Genomic DNA, 20,223 nt, shown 5'->3' with positions numbered 1-20,223 from the left:
TGGAGGTTAGGCTCAGATTGATTCACTCTGCTAAAGGAACTGTTCTGGTGAGGACAGAAATTTTAGAGCACATACCTAGCCCTCCACCAGCTCACCTTTGAGTGTTATGGTGTGAATTACCTCTCCTTTCAAGAATGCAGCAAATCCTGGAGTAAATATTTCTAGCTTTGAGGCCAAAATTTGGCACTAGCAGTGTTTCATGCATTTCCTGGTATTTTCAGAAGGGATTAGCACTATTGAGTGCTTCTCCTTTAGATGACCTCTCCTTACAGCCTTTTTTTTTTTTCCTTAAAGTTTGAGGCTTGAGATAGTTCAGAGTATCCTATCTCCATGCTGGCTTTCTGGCTGTCCACTGTGAGAGCTCAGTTTGCATGTTCACACAGTGTTTTTGATGCCATGTACAAGATGCTGTTACCCTACAGTGGTTTATGCAGGGGGAGGTGATGACAGGTGGTAGAGTGGAGTTGTTGTGGGCACACCAGCCTCCATCATCCTTTATTTTCTTCTTTCCCTCAGTTCTGGCAGTATGGGGAGTGGGTGGACGTGGTGGTGGACGACAGGCTGCCCACCAAGGGTGGGAAGCTGGTCTTTGTGCACTCGGCGGAGGGCGGCGAGTTCTGGAGCGCGCTGCTGGAGAAAGCCTACGCCAAGTGAGTGGGGCTGGGGGAGCTGTGCCCCTGCTGCTGCCCCACACCAGGGATGCCAGACACAGCACCCTTCATTCTAAGCCAGCCTCCCTCCTACCCAGCATGTACAGCTCCCTCTGGGTCCATAAAGGGTGTTGCCAACTTGAATTTTCTTGCCCGAGGTCACACTGATGACCAACCAAATTCAGAAATACTAAATGATAAACCCTTCTTTCCGTGGTACCTTGTGCTTTCAGGTGGTGATGGACCCTTGTATAGCTCTTATGATTTCTCCCCCAGGTTGAATGGCTCTTATGAAGCTCTAGCAGGAGGGTCCACTGTGGAGGGCTTTGAGGATTTTACTGGAGGCATCTCTGAGTCCTACGAGCTGTGCAGGGCTCCTTCAAACCTGTACCAAATCATCCAGAAGGCCCTGAGAGCTGGCTCACTGCTTGGCTGCTCCATCGATGTAAGAGGCTGACAAAGCTTTGCTTTCCTTGCTCCTCTTCTCTGGGCTCTGGCCCAAACTGTGACAAAAGCCCAGGCCTGTGTAAGATATAGGTAGGAAGGTCTGATATAAGAGAAAACTGAATTAATGTGAGATCTTAATTGATCAAAAATTTTGTGCAGGGTTCTAAATAACTCAATGCTCATCATGTCTCCCTATTTACACAACAGCACATGATAATACTTAGAGCTGTGAACAACCTACTGGTATTCTGGAACTGCATTCTCTGAATATCTTTTCTCATTCAAATTTTGTGTGATTTCAGCTCCAGACACTCAACTGCCAGAGGCAAACTCACTGAGTCACTTTGTTGTAGCCTGTAGTCTGCTCCTGGCTTTGGTTTTCAGTCCTAAAAATTACTGACACCTGTAATACAAACACTCTCAAATTACAGATGATGTTGGAACATGTTTTGGAAACTTCACCTTTCACATCCTGTTTCATTATTTGTTTGCATTGTGGCATATAAAATTACCAGAGTTCCAATTTTGATGTACTAGACCTTGACTAAGACAGGCTAGAGCAGAGTTCATGTGAACATGTCTTTGCAGATGACTGGGTCTGACACCTGAGCTGGGAATTGGATTTAAATTTAGATTTCATTGTACATTCTTGAATTTCTTCTGTCCTCAGACCACATATTAAGGGGCATGAAACTGTAACTTTTGGTGTGGATCTCACCTTAATTTAATATATTTTGCATCAAGAATATTGGTATTCATTGTGCACACCACTTTGGATATCTTCCCCCATATTAATCTGATTATGAAAGCTCAGTTCATACACAATATATAATCATAAATGTGCATACTTTTATTGCTCCAGATCACTGCTACAGCTGAAATAGAAGCAATCACGAGTCTGAAGCTGGTAAAAGGACATGCTTACTCTATCACTGGAGCAGAGGAGGTAAGCCAGCCTCTCTGGGGCCATCATGCAAACCAGCTTGGGGTTACAACACTGCAGTGCCTTCAACTTTCTGATGTTTTCAGTGACTGGCCATAAAAATGTTCCTAAGTTATACACATCCATACAGAAAAAGGAAGTACCTCAGGTCAGAGGCTGTGTACAGGTAGTGGTGTGGAGCACACTGGGCAGTCTGCCACTTGTAAGGTATCAACAAATTGTGAAGGTGTTACCAAGCTGTTACCAAAATTCAGGGTACAGAATTAGGAGCAGGAGAGGAGGCAACAATTCCCCATGTGTTTATATTGTGTGAGATGGGAGCGAGCACTTTCCCAGCCAGAGCTGATTAAAAAAATTAAAAAATATTTAAAATATATATATATTAAAAGCCTCTTTGATGAACACTGTTGTGATTCTCATCTTCAGAGCGAGCCCAGATATTCCTGCTCTTCTGAAACTGGCATCATCACACAGATGTCCATGCCAGATAACCTCCTTCCAACCTTGCTGTGTTGTGCAATGTCTCCTGCTCTTGAGGATGTAGATATTCTGCTGGTTTGTAGCTGATGATTTTCCTTGCAGGTTGCTGTCATTATATGAAATGGTGAGTGCTGCAGCTAATGGCTCACTTGGTGGCACAGGATAATGTAAAATAAGGGTGGAAGGCATCTAGGTGTCTTTTAACTATTGCAAATTGTAATGGACTGCATCACTCAAGTACAAATCATGTTTTATCCTATCTGAAAAGCAATTGCCCTCTGATGATTGGAATAATGGAAGTGCTCAGGCTCTGTTTGTTGTGGATCTTTTAGGTGTGTTACCGAGGACGGCCAGAGAAACTAGTGAGGCTTAGGAATCCCTGGGGTGAAGTAGAATGGACTGGATCTTGGAGTGATAAGTAGGTTTTTATATGCCCCTGCTTCTCTCTCTTTGGTGTATTTTGGAATCTATTAAAAATTAAATTGGGACAATGCAGTTAATCCAATCACAAAGCACATTTAGGAGAGATACTAAATCACTTGGAATAAAACACTATTAATTTATTACCAAGGTTGGATATTGACCCATTCTTTCCAGCAGGCCTCAGGCAGAGCCTTCTCATCAGAGACAACAGCTCCTGGTTTAACTCTGTGTTTAACAGTCCAGTGAAGCCATATCCATGTCACTTTGCAAGACACTTTTTCTCAGATTGATCCTACCTATGGTCCCAGGACCTAAGTAAAATATACAAACAAGTCCTGCTCCTGTGAGTTAAAGCAGGGGTAAACCATTATACCTCTGCTTTGACTCTGAGGTTGCTCAGCTCTAAATCACACCAGAATTTGGTACCTCTCTGAGAATCTTGAAAAAGTGGGGATGCTGACTAAGATAAGGACACAAAAGTTTCCAAATCTCTCAGAAACTGTCTGGGCTTCAGCTATCTTGGAATCTTGGGAGTGTGGTAGTGACAATACATCTTTTTTTTTTCTTTTTTTCTTTCTTTCTTTTCTTTTTTTTTTTAAAGTAAATATATTTAGAATAGCATAATTTTTTCTGTCATTTGGGCCACAATATATTTTTGCATGCAGCACTTTGAGATTTCACTTTCCTGTCCTGACTGACTGCCTGGGTGCTGATGTATCATAACTAAGGATACAGATAACATTGCAATTAATTTCACTTTTATCAGATCAGCTTTGCCAAGCCCCAAGGTAAGGTGCCTCAGGCACACACACATGCCATATCCTGGTTTTGTCACACCTGTTTTACCATGGGACAGCCTTGCTGAGGCAGGTGCAGCACTGCATTGTCACATGGGAGCAGATCAGAGCAGAATCCATCCTGAGCACATTAATAGCAGAATGATGAGGGAGCAATGCTGTTTTCTGCAGTAAATTTTCTGATCTCACCTTTTCACTTTCCTGTTCTTTCATGACCCCCAATAAATGAAGGTTATAAAATTTCTCTAGGGAGGATATCAGGCACCCCAATAGATCTTAAAATGCAGAGGCTCTGACTGACTTTCAGGGTGTGAATTTCCTAATTGCCAGTTTGTACCTTCTGGCACCTGGCAGGGGAGATTCAATTCAAGGTTGATTTGTGGCAAATATTGTTGCAGTCTATTTCCAGCCCAGCACAGTCAGGTTGCAGGGTGTCATTTGGAGGGGCACAAGGTCTATTTGTTGAAGAAATATATACTCCTTTATCAGCCCAAAATAGAATCTAACTCAGACCTCACTGTAGAATAAAATGCAACAGCTGAACAGTGTGCCTTTGTGCTTTGTCTGCAGTGCTCCTGAGTGGAATTATGTGGATCCCAAACAAAAGCAGGCTCTGGATAAACAAGTAGATGATGGAGAGTTTTGGTGAGAATCGTTCATTTAGCTTACTTTTTTTGACATTTTATGTGCCTTAAGCAATCCTTTCAATTGAAGGGAAAAAAACTACCAGCACCAAAGGGGTTAATAATGACATGCATGCATTGTTAGCCTCTTATTTATCTCCCTTCCTATTCAAATATTACCTTTTATTAGAGCTTGCATAACTCGGCACTTATCCAAAATATAGAGACCAGATGGTAATAAAATTAATGAGGTGGCAAGAATGAACCTCAGCTGCTCTACATTCTGAGGTTTGTTTTTTTGCCTAAATGCTACACATTAATGAAAAAGTTCAGATTACCAGCTTGGGAAGAGCCTGTTTACTCAGACCTAATCAAAAGCCTGTCCTAACCCTGATCTGATTCTGTATGGATCAGTGCTGAACTGAGGTCACTCCGTCCAGCCTGGAAAGATAAACGGGCACCATTCTCCAGTGCAATCAGCTGCATGGGCCATCAGGCACAGGGAAATGAGAGCAGACCTCTGCTTGCAGCATGAGGCAATCTAGGTCTGTCACTCATGCAAACCTATAGGAATGGTAAAAACAAACATCAGTGATAGGACTGAAGCAAAACACCAAACTGAGACTGTTTTCCTACAGAGTGATGCTTTCACAAGGGCCAGCTCTTACTCCCTTCTAATGGGATCTCCTCACACATATTATTTCACCAGTTTCAGTGAATTTGTTTATGAAATTATATTTGTTTATGATCCATGGGGGATTGCCCACAGCTGGAGATGACAGAAAATGGTTTGACTGAGCCCATAATGTGTAACAGCCATTGACAGAGGCTGCCTCCAGAAGATATGGCTCATTCAGGCAGTGGGCAATTTTGTTTTCCAAAAGCCAGTTCCAAGTTTCAGAATTCAGTTCAATACAGCTTTGGACAGCTCTGCAACACCAATGTTTGCTGCCCTGTTGGGAGAGGTGTCCAGCCACAGCCACCTCACCTGTTGCAGGCTGGTGGACTAACCTGGTCTCTTTGTGTGCCAGGATGGCATTTTCAGATTTCCAAAGGCAGTTTAGCCGCCTTGAGATCTGCAATTTGACTCCTGACACACTGACAAGCAACAAGGTCAACAAATGGGACCTGACCCTGTTTAATGGACAGTGGAGACGGGGCTCATCTGCTGGGGGCTGCCAGAACTACCAAGGTAAGGACCCAGCCAGATGGGCTTTTGGGGAAATCCCAAACAAAACATTCAAAACCTGCTTGTGAGCTGGAAAGGGTTTTGGCGGAAAAAAGAGTTTAGATGGGGTTTTACAATGGTTTTGAAATCAAAACCAGTGAGAGACTCCAAGTCAGAAATACAATTTAGTAGGAAAAAAAAAAAAGGGGAAAATAAAATACATGCAATAGTACAAAAAGAAAAACCGCTGACAGAGTCAGAATACAACCTGACACTCCACTAGTTAGGGTGGTGGTACAGTCCAGATGAAGTGGTCTTGTTGTAGTGATCCTGTAGAAAGGTCTGGTAGCTCTTGTGCACTGGAAACCAATGGGTAAGGGCTGCTTTGGTGTTCCAAACATCAGTTTTTTATCTAGGTAGGAAATGTTTGGCTCCTCCCTTGGGGCATTTTATCAGTCATACAGTGGGACTCAATGGCCATTAACAGAAGATATCTCCCTGGAGGAAGGATGGGTCTTGGGAAAGATAAAGAACATTGCCCCACCTGGTTTTAACAGCTGGCCCATTAGCAGAGGATATCTCCCACAGAGATAAGGATCACTGCCCCACCTGGTTTCAGCAGATGGTGACAGAATACATACTTTTGGGGACATCTTTACATTGTAACCTAGGACAGGTTTAGACAGTAAGCAAAAGCCAAGGAGTTGAAATGAAGCTCTAATTCACATTCATTTCCTCATGTGGGATTACCAGCCCACCAAGCAGTTAATTCATGTCAACATTATTACTTTTTTCTCTGTCTGCTTTTCCTGCTTATACGGCTTTTGCTGCTGGCTGGAGTTATCCTCTGAAGGGTTGAGTAGGCCAGGAAAGCGTCACAGTTCAGTGGCACTGCTATTTCCAATTCGTTTTCAGGTCACCTCTGGAGATGCTGTCTGACATTTGGTCCTCTTGCAACAATTACAGCCTCAGCCAAGGACATTTCCTGGAGATAAATGACCAGCTGGAATTAACAGTATCAGCTCCTCCCTGTTGGTCATTAGTCCCAGGAAACACCCTGGTGCTTTGATTTCCCATGGCTCCAATTGGTACTCAGCACAGCTGTGAAAACCCATACAACTCAATGGAAAGAACTGGAAAAAATCCAGGCAATAGTCCCTCCAGGGAGATATTCTCTGTAGGTCTAGTGACAGCACATCTTGGCTGCAATGACAGCAAAGCTTTCTCCTTTTTGTCTCCTGTTGGGAATTCCTAGCGACATACTGGACCAATCCCCAGTTCAGAATCCAGCTGGATGAACCAGACGATGACCACGAAGGGAGTTTGAACGAGCCATGCTGCACCATCCTGGTGGGCTTGATGCAGAAGAACCGCAGGAGACAGAAGAGAATGGGAGAAGGTCTGCTCAGTATTGGTTATTCACTCTACCGGGTAAAGCTTGCTCCTCATTTTAAAGACTTTATTCCTTGTTCTGTTAAGCTGTTAAAAATTAGCAGCGTGCTACATCTTGACACTCAGCACTAAGCTTCAATAAGATCTGGATTTTACAAAATGATTCAATTATTTCTCTCATCTCTTCCTGACCCCCATAATATGGGAAGGCTCAGATAAATTGAGGCTCAGTTTTTCTCACTTTGACAGCATGGCAGCGTAAATTATTGAGCCAGTAATTTAGGAACAGTCTCATTGAGAATCTTCTTTTACAAAATCTGAATGGGGGCAGGCTTGGGGTGCCTGGCAATTACAGATAAGTGTTTCTGATTACAGCCTATCATTAGCCCTCAGTAGTCACTTTCTTTTTTGTTATTATTTGTCCCTTGTATTTCAAACTTTTTTAGATCCATTGTCTGCCATATGCTACTGTTCTGCTTCAGTAAACTAGGGCTTTGTTTCCCCTGATTTTCCCAGTGTTGCTAAAAATATAATGTAAGGAAAAAAACCTTACAGTGTAATCTCTGATTTCTGTGGTGTGAAAAAATTGTAAAAATTTCCAACCAATATCCTATGTGAAGAAAAGCAATTAAGTGTTGTATAGACTCCACTGGATGAAGATCATTAGCCAGCACAGGTGGAGCAGATGGGAATGGCTGACTTTTGCTAATAGATCTTGTGTGGGATGGCTCGAAATTATGGAAGGTTTTCCCTAGTGCCCAAGTGCCTGCAGGCACACATGGCTCTCACTGAGCACATTTCTGAGCTGCCTTCTCCGTGGTACCAAGCACCCTCACCTATCAGCATCCCAAATTTGTGCATTATGGATGTCTGACTGCTCCAATCACTGAATACAGCAGGGGAGAACTTGTGCTTTACACCTATTCTATCCCCTCTGTCTCTTTAGGAAGGGCCAAATATTGAAACTTGCTACTTGTTATAGCTGCCTCACAACAATCTCTTCATCCCTGACTGCTGCTAGTGACAGTAGCTTTATATTTTCATCACATTCAGTAGCAGTAGACTAGTGGAGTTTGGGACTGCTCTCTGGTTTTGGTTAGCAAAGCAGGACTAACTTGTTGACTTTTCTGACTGAGCATTTAAAGACTTACTCAAGTATTCCCAGCCAACAGTTCGCTCACAACACCACATCAGTGGAAAAGCAACTCAATATGCTGTAGATTTCTCTGGGTGAGGATTCAGTTTTCACTTTGGAACAGTTCTAGGCCAAGACAGAATTTAATGTGTATCTGATACCATTATATGTGGTTGTAAATGAATTTTTTTTTCAAAAAGTGTCTGAAGGAGACTTTATCTGAATTTTTTTCCTTACTGGTAGGTGCAGGTATATAGCAGCACTTTAACATTGTCTCTTTCCCTTCCTTCCAGATTCCTCAGGAGGTATGTAGTCTCTGCTGAAGACTTCCAGCCTCCACACAGGCACCTCCTCTTGCACTGGAGAATTTAACTGCCACAATGACTTCTTCCTTACTAATGATAGATATCTCTTCTGGAGAGCTTTGCCCTTGAATCACTGGACCAATATCTCAAGCTCTGAATAATTGTTTTCAAGGGACTGGGGCACAAGAATTTATTACAGATGTCTTACTCCCAGTCTTCATCTCATTTATACTTGCTGGAATCTGGCTTCCAGGAAGTTTGTACAACCGAGGTCAGAATTTGTCTCTTTAGCTCAGATGAAGGCAGAGCAGGATCTCTGCACTCTAAAACTGAGAAAATGTAGCTGATATTATTTAGAAGAAATGCCAAGTTTCTGTGGATCCGTTCCTTTTACAATTCTGGGCTGGGGCTGCTGGAAATGAACAAGCCCTGCCCAACCTCCCCTAATCCCCCCAGATGTCAATATTCAGGAAATAGACTTTCCATTGCTGAAGAAAGAGACCCCAGGGGTGTCTGGCAGTAGGAATATCCTATACTCATTGTTGAGGTCCAGCTGCCTACACTGCCAATTTTTCCTTGGCTTTTCAGCCCTTTTCCTCTCTCAGTAAATGAATGTGTGGCCATGTAGCAATTAACTGTGTTCTTTTAGTAGCCTTGCAAATGCAAAGGGAAAATGAACCTTATATTCTGGGGAAGATAAAGATCTGTCTTCTTAACCTTTGCAGCTCCACTTAGCTTAATATTGAATGAGGGGAAAGGATGGGGGCGTTGAATAAATACCAAATGCAATCTTATCTCAGAACAAAAGAGGAAAAAAGTAATATTTTTTCTAGTTTACCACAGAAAACCTGAATGATTATACATTTGGTAAGATTTTTGGGTGTTCTGGTCTTAAACAGACAGAAACCTTGTCCCTGCATCAGCCACACTGCATTTTTCGTGTGTCACTGAATCATAACTTTTGAAAGACATCTTTGTGAAAAAACAGACATGAATAGGAGTTTTATAGCAGGGATGTTGTTCTTACACTACTGTTCCTTCTCATGTCAGTGCTTTATTTTATGAACTGTGCAAGGTTTAACTTCCTAAAGGGTATATTGGTATTAAGGAAAATTTAAGCACCGTTTTCTACAAAATCCAAATGAATATCTTTAGTATTACTAATAGAAGTAGGGTAAATCACCTAATGTGGCCCCAAAAGTCTCACCCTTGTGACTACTGCTTTGTTCTGTTTACAATTCTTTTCTGTCTATTTAAAAAGTCAGAAACTACAATTCCTATGCAATTAGGAGGTTTGTTCCATACCATAAATTGCTCAAAAATATTCTGAAAATTAAATTTTTCCACTAGCTGCCTATGAAAGCAAGAAATGCTCAACACACGGAAAATTTACATTGTAGTAATTTAATCAGATATGAGCACACATTATGATGGTTTTATTTATTTTAGGGTACCAAGTGTAAAGAGGCATGTGAAAAGCTAATCTTTCAGAGGAAGATTCTTGCCCCTGTTTCCCATGACAGAACCCTGGTGGGGTTTTTTTTGTGCCATCCCTCTCGGATTTATAATTTTACGCAAAGAGAAGCTTGAGACGGCTTCGAAGCGCTGGAACTGGAAACGGGTGGCTGGCTTTCCAGGGAGCTGCCAGAGGGTTTCTAACAAAAGCACGCTCTCCACAGCTGGAAAGCAGCCCAGATGTGCAGGCAGGCCGTGCTTTCTTCGCCAGGCACCAGCCAGCAGCCCGGACCGCGTCCTACGTGAACCTGCGCGAGGTGTCGGCGCGCATCACGCTGCCCCGCGGGCAGTACCTCATCGTGCCCTCCACCTTCCAGCCCTACAGGAATGGGGACTTCTGCCTGAGGGTTTTTGCTGAGAAAAAGGCTAAATCACAGTGAGTACCTCCCCTGAAAGCCCCCCTTTCTGCTGGGGAGGCACGCCAAGGAGAAGGTCAGGTGCTGCACCCACATTTCCACAACCCATCTTTTCCGCAATGTACCAGTGAACACACATCCATGGCAGATGGTTTTTCAGAGTAATGCCTCTTCAGAGGTGTCCACTAAGCACTCAGCTGGGAACAAGATCCCTCTGCTCTGTGGAGGAGGAGTTCCCACAATGAAGGAGTGCAGGATTTGAGATTATGATGATGATGAGATGGTTTAAAAAGGGTTGTATCAATAGCATCCATTGGAAATAAAAATAAGAGTCTGGATGGAAGACAAGAACAGCAAAGCTTCATTTCCCATGGCAAATATCTTCAAAGAGTTGGGGCAGGCAGAGGTGGGGTGCAGAGCATGAGAAGCAGGAAGCCTGGGGACTTGTTCTGTGCAATTATTAACACTTTATAGTTAAACAGCTTTTTTTTTCTTTTTTCTTTTGCCAATTATTTTAAAGGCAAGACTTTAAAGTAGACTCCTAATTTCTGGTTTTTTAATTTCTATCTTTTTTTCCTCAGGATGATGGGTGATGAGGTGTCTGCAAAGCCATACGAGGTTAGACGCCCTAACTGGGCAGAGTTTTCCTTCATAATGTGGAAGTAAATCAGGGGCAAGATTTTCATTTCTTACTAGAGCTGGGATTACAGAATGTTTTTGTGCAGAGGAGAAATGTTTTTTCTCATGGGTTTTTTTTACATTTATCCATGTCTTAGTTTCACATTCATTTTTATGTACCTGGGCCATGTGGCACAGAAACTTCACCCATGTAGACTGAGCTGGAACACATTGAATTGTCCTTACCTCCAGCATGGGTAGGAGAAGGTGGAGAGACCATATTTCCATAGAAACAAATAATCTTCCTGAAGCCTGGGAGAAGCTGCAAAAGGCTTCCAAGGAGCTGCTGGATTGCTCTGGCCAAGTGCAGCAACATTTTCACCGTGGCTATTTTCTAAAACTGGTAACAGAAGAAAACTTTCTCATCAGCCTTAGGAAATATTTGCTCTCAAACTGAGCCAGCCACTGTCTAGTTGTGACTTAAGTAGTGCCTCTGTTTTGCCATTGCTGCAGAGCACATGCTTATTTTCTGTACAGCATCTTTGCAATGTCCACAGCTCACTTTCTAAAACCACCTTGTTAACCCCTCTCTTGGCCATCCCTTTCCTCTAGCCTCATGTTGATAACACAGATATAGATGATGAGTTCAAGACTCTGTTCCAAAAGCTCTCTGGAGAGGTAAGTAGATTAAAATGAACAAAAAAGACCAAGACCTCTCTGTTATGATTATACAAATATTTGACTTGCCAATTCCTTTTACTCTCAGTTCAAAAAACGAAGTATTTCTCCCCTTTTATTATCTCACAGCTTCAGTTCAGTTTATTTTACAATAGAGAAGGTTTTCTACATTGTTCTACTTATTGGTGCAAAATGTGATTTTTTTTTTCCCCCTTGGTAATGCAAGGCAGGGAATAACTTTGAAACTAGGGGCAATAGGAGTAAGGACTGTGAAAATATTATCCCAGGGTGAAATAAATTACCTGTGGAGTTATTCTATAATTCTGACAATTGCTTGGCTGGCCAATTCCTTCCTTTTTGTTTAGCCCCAGGAATCGGGAAACTGTTGGCTGGGCTTTTTCTCTACTTAATGTGTTTGAAAAACAGTATCTACAAAGCCCTGCTGTGTTAGCCTGTGGCTGTCATGTCAGATTTCCTCTTAATGAACATGTGGCCACTACTGCTGGAGAGCAAAAACATCTTTTTAGTTAGGAAGATCTGAGTTTTGAGAGGGCAATTTTAGAATTGTTTGGTTGTAGTTTTCATAAGCCCTGAAAATCTCAAATGTTTTCCTGGACCTTTTTATTCAGTCAAACCTTTTGAAAAGTTGCCATTTACTTGGTCATGTCACCATAGCACCTAACAAACCACTTATTTCCTGGCTGAATGTCTAGGAAATATGATTGGTTTTGAAGATCTTCTCCCTCTGATCTGAGGGTAAATGTGAAGGGTTAGAAAAAAAAAAAAAAAAGGGGGCTTACATGCCTTAGATTTGGAAAGAAAATAGTTTCTGGGTGTCTGATAGCAAATCAATAGAGCTTGTTTCTCTTAAAAAAAAAAAAAAAAAAAAAAAAAATTGTGTTAACACCTACAATATGTTTTGTTTTCTATCCAGGATTGTGAAGTGACTGCAACTGAACTTCAAAGGATCCTAAACCGGGTTTTGGCAAAGAGTAAGTGACATTATGTGCTTCCCATTGGATGGAGCAGAGAATGGGGTCTGTGCTAACAAAACCCAGCTCTGTCAGCAAGGGTAGATGAAAAACTGAGTTTGTGTCTGGTCCCAGCTGAATTTCTCCTGGCTTGTTGAACCTCTAAATATGGGATTGAGTGGAAATACTGCCTGGTGCTTCCTTTCCAAAGGCTGCCAGCAGATGTTCTGCAGAGGCACAACATCCTCTGTACTTTTCTGGGACAACCACCATGGGCAGTGTTATTATGCTGCTGCATGACTTCTGTGAACAGATAGAGGCTTATCACCACCAAAACAAATAACATCCCCTCCCACCATGGGGAAAAAAAAAAAAAAGCCATATTAATCAACTGAAAGAACATAGTGGAAGAAACGTCAGAGCATTTACTTTGCCACCAAGATTTTAAGGTGGTTGATATCTCCAGCATTGTCTGCAGAGAAATATTTGTCTGAAACTATTTCTGACTTGGACTTTTGTATTTCCTTTTTGTAAAGGAAAGGATGTGAAAAGTGATGGATTCAACATTAACACTTGCAGAGAGATGATCAGCCTTTTAGATGTATCCTTTGAATGTTATTTCACCTTGAAAGTTTCTGGATCTCTTTTGCAAAACTTCCTGACAAGCTGGGCTAAGTTTACACTTCAGTTGTCCCAGAACATGGCTGGGGGCAAAAAATTCAGCCAAGCATCTCTATCAGCTCATGGTGGCAGAAACCTGAATCATTTAATCATCAGCTGCTCCTCTCACCACATCTCTCATTGCTTAAACTTTTTCCTTAATATAGTGGGGAGAAGTAGGGCCCTTCTGCCTGGCTGCAGCTGTGCAGTTCCAGGTGCATACACAGCGTGCTTGGCAGGATGCAGGTTCTGAGCACATCCTCAGCTGCTGTCCCTGAGCCAGGTCCTGCTCACAGAGCCCCGAGCTCACAGCAGCAGGGACAGGCTGAGCCTGTTCCCAAGTGAAAGGCTGCAAGTACCAGCAGTGCCTGCCTCCCTTCTGCACTCAGGTGCTTATAAGGGTTGAGTAGCCAAGGGAACAAACCTCTGCCCAGGTTTGTGTAGCTAAAGGAAAAGGTGTCCTGGTTTGGAGGACAGGTGTCTGCTAAGAGAGGAAGGAGCCTCTGTTTGAAATGGAGAATGTAAATCCCCTCCCTCCAAATTATTATAATTTTGAAATTAAGGGGTTCTCAGGCAAAGATAGGGGAATTAAAAATAACAGTTCTTTACTAGGAAAATTAAAATAGAAATACAGTATTACAAAGAGCAAACCCAAAACACTGACAGAGTCAGAATACAACCTGACACCCTGTCAGTCAGTCAGGGTGTTGGCAGCAGTCCCATTAAATGGTGGCTGCATCCTCCTGCAGTGGCAGGTGTGGTTCAGCTGAAGCAGTGCTCCTGTAGAAGGTGCAGTTTTCCTCTGAAGGTCCAGGGATGATGTGGAAAGGTCTGGCTTTCCTCTGGAATCCAGTGGAAAAAGCTGCTTTGGTGTACAAAATCTCAGTTTTTATCTAGGTAGGAAAGGCTTGGCTCCTCCTCCTGGCTGGAGCATCTCCCAGTGGGATGATGTAATTTTATCAGTCACACAGTGGGACTCAATGGGCCAGCAGCAGATGATATCTTCCTGGAGGGAGGATGGGTTGTGGGAAAAATAAAGATGATTGCCCCAGCTGGTTTTAACAGATGGCCCATTAGCAGATGATATCTCCCACAGAGATAAGGATCACTACTCCCCCTGGTTCCAGCAGGGGGACAGAATACATACTTTTGGTCACATCCTGTATTGTAACTTAAGACAAGAGGTCAGCACCTCTGCCCAGGTTAGTGTGGCCAAGGGAAAGGAGAGGTCAGCACTTCTACCTGGTGCTCCTTTGCACTGGCAGGGTGAAGGGCCGTGTTGCCAGGATCTCTCTGGTGTTGGTGTCATGGCATGGCCCTATTGAGGCCAGCAGGGATTCACTGTGGATCTTGTGGATAACTGGCTGTTAGGAGAAGTGATGCCAATGCCCTACAATCCACAGGCTCCCAAGCCTAATTGGGTAACCCACTAAGTAAATGTCATGGTGTCCAAATCCCTGTTTGTGCATAATTTTCCATTGGAAGGGATGTTCAAGCCCTGAAGGACATGGGGGAATACTCTCTGGATTGCTACTGGACTCTCTTCACTTGCAGCTCCTGCCTCTGGCTTCTAACAAGGCTGGCTGCTGCAAGACCAGGCCCTTTTCCCCCTAAGGACTCTAATCTACTGTTAAGTGTACAAAATGTGAGTGCTTTTAATCATGCTTATATATTTAGCAATCCCATATATCATTCCTTGAGAGGGAAGATAGCCTAGAAATTCTTGGCATGCCTTTAGCCAAGCAAATGTGGAGCTGTGGGCATGTCTGTGGGAGATGGAGATGCATTACAAATGAGAGCTAAACTGGCATTAGCATGACACTGTGATGGGTGAGCTGTTTTCACCAGAACTGATTGCTCTCCAGTTTTGTTAAGGATAAAGGAATCCTGATTTTTGTACCATGCCTTAACATGGCCCAGACAGATGGGACCGGCACCCTGGGACTTGTAGAATTCAAGACACTTTGGATGAAGATTCAAAACTATTTGGTAACAACATTTCTGACTCTCTCCCCTTCCCTGCCCTCTCAGCTCTGGAGTACAGAGCCAGAAGTGAGATAGAGCTAAACCTCCCAGGCAGGTGTAATTGGAAGCCTTCCTTCCCAGGGCTCAGGCTTGTTCCAGGGCTCTGAAACACCTCTCACTCAACAGGGCACAAACAAATCCTCTTTCACCATGGCCCCATCATTCTCCATAATTTGCAATGCCTTACAGAGAGACAGATTAACTCCCTTTGATTGTTGGCAAAGACAGCTCTCTCTGCTGCCTGCTCTATTAAAGCTCACATGAACATATCCCGGCTGTTGCAATATGTTGCATTTCTGGCTGAGCATAAGCAAACACAAGAAACATATTTTCAGGAGCTACAAAAAACTGCCTTTGTATTTTTGAAATCTTGTAGAACTGCTGAATTGTTTTTCTGGTCGAGGATTTAACATCCCAGTAAGTTCTCCCAGAATGAAGCTGTCTAAAGGAAGGTCAGGTTTGGGCTTTCCTGGTGTGACCACCTGCCTTTCAGGCAAGCCTGCTGCCACCCTACTTGATGTTGTTCATCACAGAGCATCTGTCCTGGAGTCCTGTGGAGAAATCTTGGGTTTATGAAGACCCAGCTCTGTCCTAAGGCTTGTCAGAAAAGCAAGCCCTGGGACTCAAATCCAGTATTAACAGTAGGTCTGGGTTGCTTCTAATCCTGGATAATAAACCTTCTGGCAGTAGGAGGCATCTGTCATCTTGTCTGAAATATTAAGCAAGATGGACTTGGTCTGTTGCAGTGTTTGCCAAATGATAGGATATTTTCCTCAATGGCCTGTCTGCCACCATGTAATGTGAAGGCAGGCAAGCTGCCAGCCCATGGGAATGTGTTTCCCACTCTGCCTGGCTTGTCAGTAGCTGCTTGAAATGATTTCCTTGCTCATTAATGTTCCGAAGAGTAGGAGCTCGTGGTGGTAGAGACAGTTCCTGTCCCAGCCATCAGTGGGCACAGCAGTGACAATGTGAACACAGCAGAGGTGGGAATGATTGTCCTGGCACTGGTTAGATACATGAGCAGGGAGGATGGAGGGCATGGGCTGAATGGTGGGCTCACAAACCAAGGTTAAAGCCTAGAGGAGCCCTCTGAGTGGTTCACTGTGGCTTGTAGCCCCTGATGAGAGCTGTGTCACCACATCTTCATGGCTGCTGTGAGCCAGCTGTGCAAGCCCAGCTGCCTCCTGTGCCCACACCATGGCACTGCTGCAGGGCACACACTCGAGTGCCCTCTCCCATTCCCTCCTTCCCCTTTGTCACAGGCAATCTACAAGAAAGTGGACAGTGACTACTCTGGTACCATCGACTCCCATGAGATGAGAAATGCCCTGAGGGAGGCAGGTGAGTGTGCTGCTCAGGGACACCATTGGATCACCAAACACTGGGAGAACAGTGGAGATTTTTAATGGCTTTTCTTCTCTCTTGTCACTAGATCACAACATTTCCAGTCATATTCTCCCTTTCTGACAGTCACACACTGCAATCCTTTTGCTGTTTCATACATCAAACCCCATCCTCTGTTCTGCACTATGAACTATGGTACTTTTGTCCATGCTGTGACCATTGCTTATCCATCTGATTATTACTTGCTCTATTTTTGGCCTCATTATTTCCTAATCTAATAGTCTCTCAGAGCTATGCCCAAACCCTCTTTTTCCTTCCTTTCTCTCCTCTAGAGAAGGTGCAAGCCTTATCAAGGCATGCCCCAATGATGTCCTCTCTGATGCATTCACTTTTGGAGCAAAGCTTGCCAGCTAAGGGGCATCTAGAGGAGCACTGGTTTTTTGATTTGTCTTGTGCTCAGTGGATTTTATGTGAATGATCCAGAGACAGAAATAGCATGAATATGGGCCTGAATAGAGCCCAATATGTTATGTGAGCAATTGGCTCTGCTGCAATTTCTGCTATTCAGCTGCAGTGCCAAGACTCTCTAATTAGGGGTTTATCTGGGGAACATAGGACTGGTTATGCTGTGAAACAATGTGAAATATGCAGTCTGACAAAATGCTGTGAGAGAACTCCATGCCTCTCTTCACCCAGCACAATGGGCTTTGGAAAGGGCTCAGAGAGATGGGTGTGGGAGGAACAGTCCTGCACTTCTGGGAGGCACAGCCCTGCCCTTCAACCTGCAGCTGCAGCAGTCCATGGATAAATCACATCCCAGACAGCCAATTCCCCTGCTGTGCCAGTGAGTCCCGTGCTCTCCTGCCCCCAGGTTTCAGGCTGAACGAGGAGGTGCAGCACAGCATCGTCGCGCGCTACGCCTGCAGCGCCACGCTGAGCATCGACTTCGATGGCTTCGTGGGCTGCATGATCCGCCTGGAGACCCTGTTCAGTGAGTGCCCCAGCCCCAGGCTCTGGGCTGATTTGGGGCTTGCTGGCTTTTAGCTGTGCCCTGGTTTGAAAGACAGGTGTCTGCCAAGAAAGGCAGAAGCTCCTCTTTGAAATGGAGAATGTGAACCTCCTCCCTCCAAATTATTGAAATTAAGGGGCTTTCAGGCAAAGATATGGGAATTAGAAATAACAGTTCTTTACGAGGAAAATTAAAATAGAAATACAGTATTACAAACAACAAACCCAAAACACTGACAGAATCAGAATACAACCTGACACCCTGTCAGTCAGTCAGGGTGTTGGCAGCAGTCCCATTAAATGGTGGCTGCATCCTCCTGCAGTGGCAGATGTGGTTCAGCTGAAGCAGTGCTCCTGTAGAAGGTGCAGTTTTCCTCTGAAAGTCCAGTGATGATGTGAGAAAGTCCAGTTTTCCTTGGAATCCAGTGCAAAGAAGGATAGCTTGCTGCCCAAAATCTCATTTTTTATCAAGTTAGGAAAGGCTTGGCTCCTCCCCCTGGCTGGAGCATCTCCCAGTGGGATGATGTAATTTTATCAGTCACACAGTGGGACTCAATGGGCCAGCAGCAGATGATATCTTCCTGGAGGGAGGATGGGCTGTGGAAAAGATAAAGATGATTGCCCCAGCTGGTTTAAAGATGGCCCATTAGCAGATGGTATGTGCCATGGAGATAAGGAATCACTGCCCCTCCCGGCTTCAACAGATGGTGATAGAACACACATTTCTGGCCACATCAACCCCACACAAGCTGTGAGTGGCAAATTGCATGGGAAGGTCAGCGTGCCAGCAAAATTGTGTCAGAGGAAGCAGCAGAGAAAAAGTAAAAGCCTTTCTGTCTGAATGGCCATGGGGAATAGGGGACATGTTTCCATAACACACCATTCTGTTGTGCTTTACAGTCACCTGCAACTTTTGGTCAGTGCTCTGGCCTCTGCATTGTCCCAGCTCTGACAAATGGGACCATTTATCAGGTCCCTACTCAGACCTGATTCACAGGTTTGTCCCCAGATCATGCCAGATGCCACCATATCATATTTTATAGTTGTCCTGCTGCCAACACCCATTTTGCTGCTGTAGATCTATTCCACCCCATGAAGCAGCTTAGAAATTATTTGTAAAAAGAAAAAAGAACAGCTGTAATATTATCTTAGAGAACCAGTCTAAATTTCCAGCAGATCATGGCAAAAAGCCAGACCTTTACATTTTGTCAGACAGTGATTCTCAACATGCTGATCTCCATGGTTTATATCTAGTTTTTTCCCCCACTCTTCTACATTTCAGAAGTGTTCCATCTCCTGGACAAAGATAAGAATGGAGTCATCCAGATCTCTCTGCCTGAGGTAAGGCTGGTGAGATTGAGATACCATCTGATCCAACTGCAGCAGTAGACCACACTTAATACACATATTTAAAATCACAGTTATGAGTGGTTTACTTACTATTATAAGAGAAACATGGTAGTGATTCAAAGGGCAAGTTTGTTTATGTGAAAATGAATTAGTAGAATTAACTTTTACCTTTAGATGAGCAAAAAAAGTAAATATACCTTCAAAACACCCAAGGCTGATGGAGAAGGTGCTTACACAGTGCATTTCACTCTTTTTAGAGGTCAGTGGTCAATTCATTAGAAAACACACAGCAGGGAACTCTTCTTTTCTAGCAGAGAATGTACTGATCAACATGCCAGAATTAGAAGAAACCTTTTAAGATGCAAGGTCTTTTTTTTCCCCCACATTGTTTTTAATGCAGATTTTTCCTGTTGAAGCTGTTGTAAAAGCAATCAGCTTGAGCCTTCCCTTTGAAAAATACAGGTATATCTCAGGAAACAGCTGGAAGGAGCCCCAAGAGGTCCATCCAATTAGTCCTCTCAGCTGAAGACTGGCTGGAGGGGAGGAGGATGGCTAGGAAGCCCTGTGACCCTCAGTCACAGTTAGTTAAATCTAGCTGAAATTGTACTTTGCATACTCCCACCCTAGTGTTTCTCAAGGTTGAAAGTTGAAGCTTTCTCCAGCCTGCCTTGTAGAATTTATCTTCATTTGGAAGAGACCCCACTTGCAATGTTGGAGGCTGATCCTGGCAGTAGATTTCCCTGAAGTTCAAGAGCAGATGGATCTTACATGTACAAAAGATTAAAATGCAGCTCCAGCCTTTCCCAGCTTGTTCTCCCAGAGGCATGGAGGAGTGCCCCAGTGGCATCCTGTAGACCTGATGCCCTGACTCCTTGTTCTGTTCCTCCCTCAGTGGCTGTGCTGCACACTGGTTTGAACCACGGTCAATCAATTCAGCAGAGACCTCTGAGGCACTTCTGAGCATGAATCCGCTTGTTTGGCATCTCCTTGCTGTGAAAAACAGAAAGAGAAACTTGTTTTTATTCCTGCCAAGACACCAAAAACCATCTACTGACAGTTATAAAATAAATGCATTTTTAAACAAACAAATAAACAAGCCCAGGACTGACCTCCTTCACTTTTCCTGCCCAAAGAGTATTGCTCTGTGCCATGCTGAGATCTCATCAACTTTGACTTAGCACAGGTGGGCTCAGGTGGCTGTGGTTTGACTTCTGACTGTGCAGCAAAGTTCAGCAGTGTTCAAAATCCTGGAAGATCTCTACTACTGCAAAATCCAGCATAGGTTTTGCTCCATGCTCAAGAGCGTGAGCAAAATTTATGTGGCTGCCCTGGCAA

General features: G+C 43.8%; 1 protein-coding gene across 1 annotated transcript in view; it reads left to right on the top strand.

Annotated features, from left to right (window-relative positions):
- The window catches only part of CAPN8 (calpain 8), a 29,676-nt gene extending 9,689 nt beyond the window's left edge, over positions 1-19,987 (top strand). Inside the window, exons 4-21 of the mRNA XM_056488573.1 lie at positions 517-650; positions 927-1,095; positions 1,960-2,043; positions 2,853-2,938; positions 4,311-4,385; positions 5,395-5,555; positions 6,787-6,962; positions 8,352-8,363; positions 10,043-10,254; positions 10,816-10,852; positions 11,465-11,530; positions 12,465-12,522; positions 13,038-13,102; positions 15,082-15,150; positions 16,449-16,527; positions 17,402-17,521; positions 18,821-18,879; positions 19,781-19,987. Of these exons, the coding sequence (XP_056344548.1) occupies positions 517-650; positions 927-1,095; positions 1,960-2,043; positions 2,853-2,938; positions 4,311-4,385; positions 5,395-5,555; positions 6,787-6,962; positions 8,352-8,363; positions 10,043-10,254; positions 10,816-10,852; positions 11,465-11,530; positions 12,465-12,522; positions 13,038-13,102; positions 15,082-15,150; positions 16,449-16,527; positions 17,402-17,521; positions 18,821-18,879; positions 19,781-19,804 (1,686 nt within the window). The 3' untranslated portion in view covers positions 19,805-19,987. The remainder of the gene's footprint in view (positions 1-516; positions 651-926; positions 1,096-1,959; positions 2,044-2,852; positions 2,939-4,310; positions 4,386-5,394; positions 5,556-6,786; positions 6,963-8,351; positions 8,364-10,042; positions 10,255-10,815; positions 10,853-11,464; positions 11,531-12,464; positions 12,523-13,037; positions 13,103-15,081; positions 15,151-16,448; positions 16,528-17,401; positions 17,522-18,820; positions 18,880-19,780) is intronic.
- Positions 19,988-20,223: the final 236 nt, after the last annotated feature.

The sequence above is a fragment of the Oenanthe melanoleuca genome, chromosome 3 (assembly GCF_029582105.1).
Source record: "Oenanthe melanoleuca isolate GR-GAL-2019-014 chromosome 3, OMel1.0, whole genome shotgun sequence".
Classification (NCBI taxonomy): Eukaryota; Metazoa; Chordata; class Aves; order Passeriformes; family Muscicapidae; genus Oenanthe; species Oenanthe melanoleuca.
The sequence above is the reverse complement of the archived record's forward strand: the minus strand, read 5'-3'. Positions and strand labels throughout refer to the sequence as shown.